The sequence below is a fragment of the Coniophora puteana genome (assembly GCF_000271625.1).
Source record: "Coniophora puteana RWD-64-598 SS2 unplaced genomic scaffold CONPUscaffold_143, whole genome shotgun sequence".
Lineage (NCBI taxonomy): Eukaryota > Fungi > Basidiomycota > Agaricomycetes > Boletales > Coniophoraceae > Coniophora > Coniophora puteana.
In genome coordinates this window covers 1-2,735 of record NW_006913195.1, presented here as the reverse complement: position 1 = coordinate 2,735, position 2,735 = coordinate 1, and the positions used below count along the sequence as shown (strand labels likewise).

The following is a 2,735-nucleotide window of genomic DNA, read 5'->3' as shown; positions in this document are numbered from 1 at the left end:
CCTCACCTACGTCCTCGATCCTCTTCACTCCGGATGTGACGGACTGGAACGTGACACCGCATTGCTGCTCAGCCTTCCTTCTGATGCCATCGTCATGTTCGCTAGAAGACCATTCCGACCAAGAGTGCACTTTGCACAGCCAATCCAACCACAGGTAATAGTCAAATGCAGGCGACCGGCCGGAGCCTGAGTTCGACATTTCCTCGAAGAAGCTATCGCGCACTCTGTCCATGTACCAAAGGGTCTGAAGCAGCCTGAATGCAATAGGCTTCGCTTCGTGTGAGGTTGACGGTAGCTTGGCAATGGTGAATTTGAGGAGTTCAAACTTGTAGCTGAATGCATGAAATGCTCTCGCATAGAATGCAGACACGGGCACCCGGTGCACCTCTTCCTTCTGTTTGACCAGCACTGCCTCCGGGATTGTGTGACGGTCCGATACGTAGCTTGCCTTCACACCCAGAGAGAGGATGGAGGACCGCGTAAGTGATATCGCATCGAAAGGGATGGAGTTAGTGTTGAGCGTCATTATGAGGGGACGAGAAAAGCAGGGAGATCTATGATATTGCGTCAGTACGTCCCGCGGCCGGTTTCATCCGACTCTGCGGCCTGAAACGTTTGTATAAATGCTGCCGTGTGACAACAAGATTCAGGCGGAGATCTTTTTTTACCTTCCTTGACATTATTATTATTATTTTACTGCATGACCCAAATCCGTGGGAAATTTCAGCCCTCAGCTTACCGGCCCAATTATGGGTCACAGCAGCAGCTACGCCATATGGAGGGGTCCACCTAATTTCAGTCCATTCGGTCCATTCGGTCATAATCGGTCAAGTAGGTTTATTACTGTTTTTGGATGGTCGCCCTCCGAAGCACCAAAGTCCCTCCGCCACGTGAGCCAGTGACCATGTCACGTGACACCAGCAAAATCGCCGGCCCCTTGCTATTTTTGGGTATCCCGGAGGCTGAACCCCTCCAGAAAGTCCGAGATCTGGGAAAGGCGGCAAGTCGCGGCGGCAGGCTGGGCGGGGCAGATAGGTCATACGGAGGGGTTCTGGGCGGGGTGGCGTCAGTGGCGGTGCTAAAAACAAAAATCCCACGATGTGACTGCCGCGCGTCGCCTCGCCGCCGCGCTTAGATTAGATTAGCGTCTGTTATATCCCTCCACGCCGTATATCTATTCCGCTGTCATGAGTCTCGACATATCATTAATTCCATCTGTTCTTGAAACATATCCACACCTACTTCCTATAACAACGGATCAAATTCAGCTCTTCGTTAATATATGCAGTCTCATTCGCGACGAGATTGCCCTTGCCTACCCCTCGGATGTTGATACCGAAAGTTCAGCCCCGCCGTTTCTTCCAGACACGCGGGCCGAGTGGATCTGCGAGTGTCTAGGCATTACAAGCGACCAGGCCGAGGTCCTATGGTCCGTCCTCTGGCAAATGATCTGGAGGATGGAGGATGCAAATAAGCAGTATGTGACCCTTGCTGATTTGTTTATGGAGAGCGGCTGGCGTGAAGGAATCTGTGAGTACTCTCTTTCCTCTGTAACTCAAGTGTCTAAACTATTCAGCTTTTATTTCACTGTTCCCCCCAATGCGCCGGTGCTCTCAGCCCGAGTGCAAGGACCGGCAGTCCGAAATGCGGAAGGAGTACGTGCGGGACGCGATCCTATTCACGTTTAATCACGGTATCCAATGGGCCAAGTCGGTTTACCTGACATGCATAGACGGAGGGCGAGCCATAGGTATGGACAACGCAGGAGCAGAGGGCGGGAGTGCAGATGACGAGGAAGAAGTGACTTGCGCAGCCAGAGTCGCCTTCTGAAGCTTGCCAGCGCTCTCAGGGTTATGGTCCTTGGCCGTCGAGCACCCCATGTGGTCAGCAGCAATACAATGCTTTTTGCACATCGTCTTGGAGCAGCGTGAGTTCCGCTGGTTCGGCGCCGATTTGGTGCAGCCGCCTTCCCAAATACACTTGAGGGCACCGGCCACGAAGGGTCCAAGGGGAGGATAGGTACGGGAAGGAGGTACTGGCTGACTAGCAGCCGAAGTGGGAGGTGCCGATGGGGTACTTTGAGGAATAGAAAGAGCTGGTAGTGGGATAGTGGTAGCGGGAGAACGTGCGGGAGTAGATGATGCGGGCGAGGATAGAGGAGTCCAAGAGTTGTCTGAGAGGAGCATGATATGTTCTGGGGCCTCAAAGAGAGGATACCAGTGCCAGAACTTCCTGAGCTTGTCGCCCCGTCCCAACGGATGAGCGTGGACATTCTCGCACTGGGTGAATCGTGAGCGATACGAACGCAGAATAAAATTAGAGAAACGTACGACGACGAAGTACCGGTTGATATGATCCATCCTACCGTTAGCGCACCGCCTGGGCTGCAGCGGTAGATGACACCAAGGGCAGTAAGGGACACCGTCGATCTCATAGGGCTCGTCCGACGAGCTAAAGTGGCTGCTACTCGACGTAGATGGGCCGCCTGAGGTAGACGGATGGCCCGATGTAGACGGACAGCTCGAAGTAGATGGGCAGCTCGACGTAGACGGAGAGCCCGAGGTAGTTGGACAGCCCGAGGTAGTAGAATGGCCGCCTGGGCACATGTTTGCTGCGACGAGGGGAATAAAGAAAATAGAGAAAGCGAGGGAGCGAGACGAAGAGGGATTCTGGGGAGATAACGCTTTTTATTGGGGACGATTATCTACTACAGAAGGAATTCTGCAGCCCTAATG

General features: G+C 53.5%; 1 protein-coding gene across 1 annotated transcript; it reads right to left on the bottom strand.

The window, feature by feature from the left end:
* Positions 1-1,715: 1,715 nt before the first annotated feature.
* CONPUDRAFT_160743 (uncharacterized protein) lies at positions 1,716-2,606 on the bottom strand (the record flags this gene model as incomplete). Its single annotated transcript, XM_007777869.1, has 2 exons — positions 1,716-2,279; positions 2,331-2,606. 2 exons carry the CDS (start codon positions 2,604-2,606, stop codon positions 1,716-1,718), a joined length of 840 nt encoding a protein of 279 aa, XP_007776059.1.
* Positions 2,607-2,735: the final 129 nt, after the last annotated feature.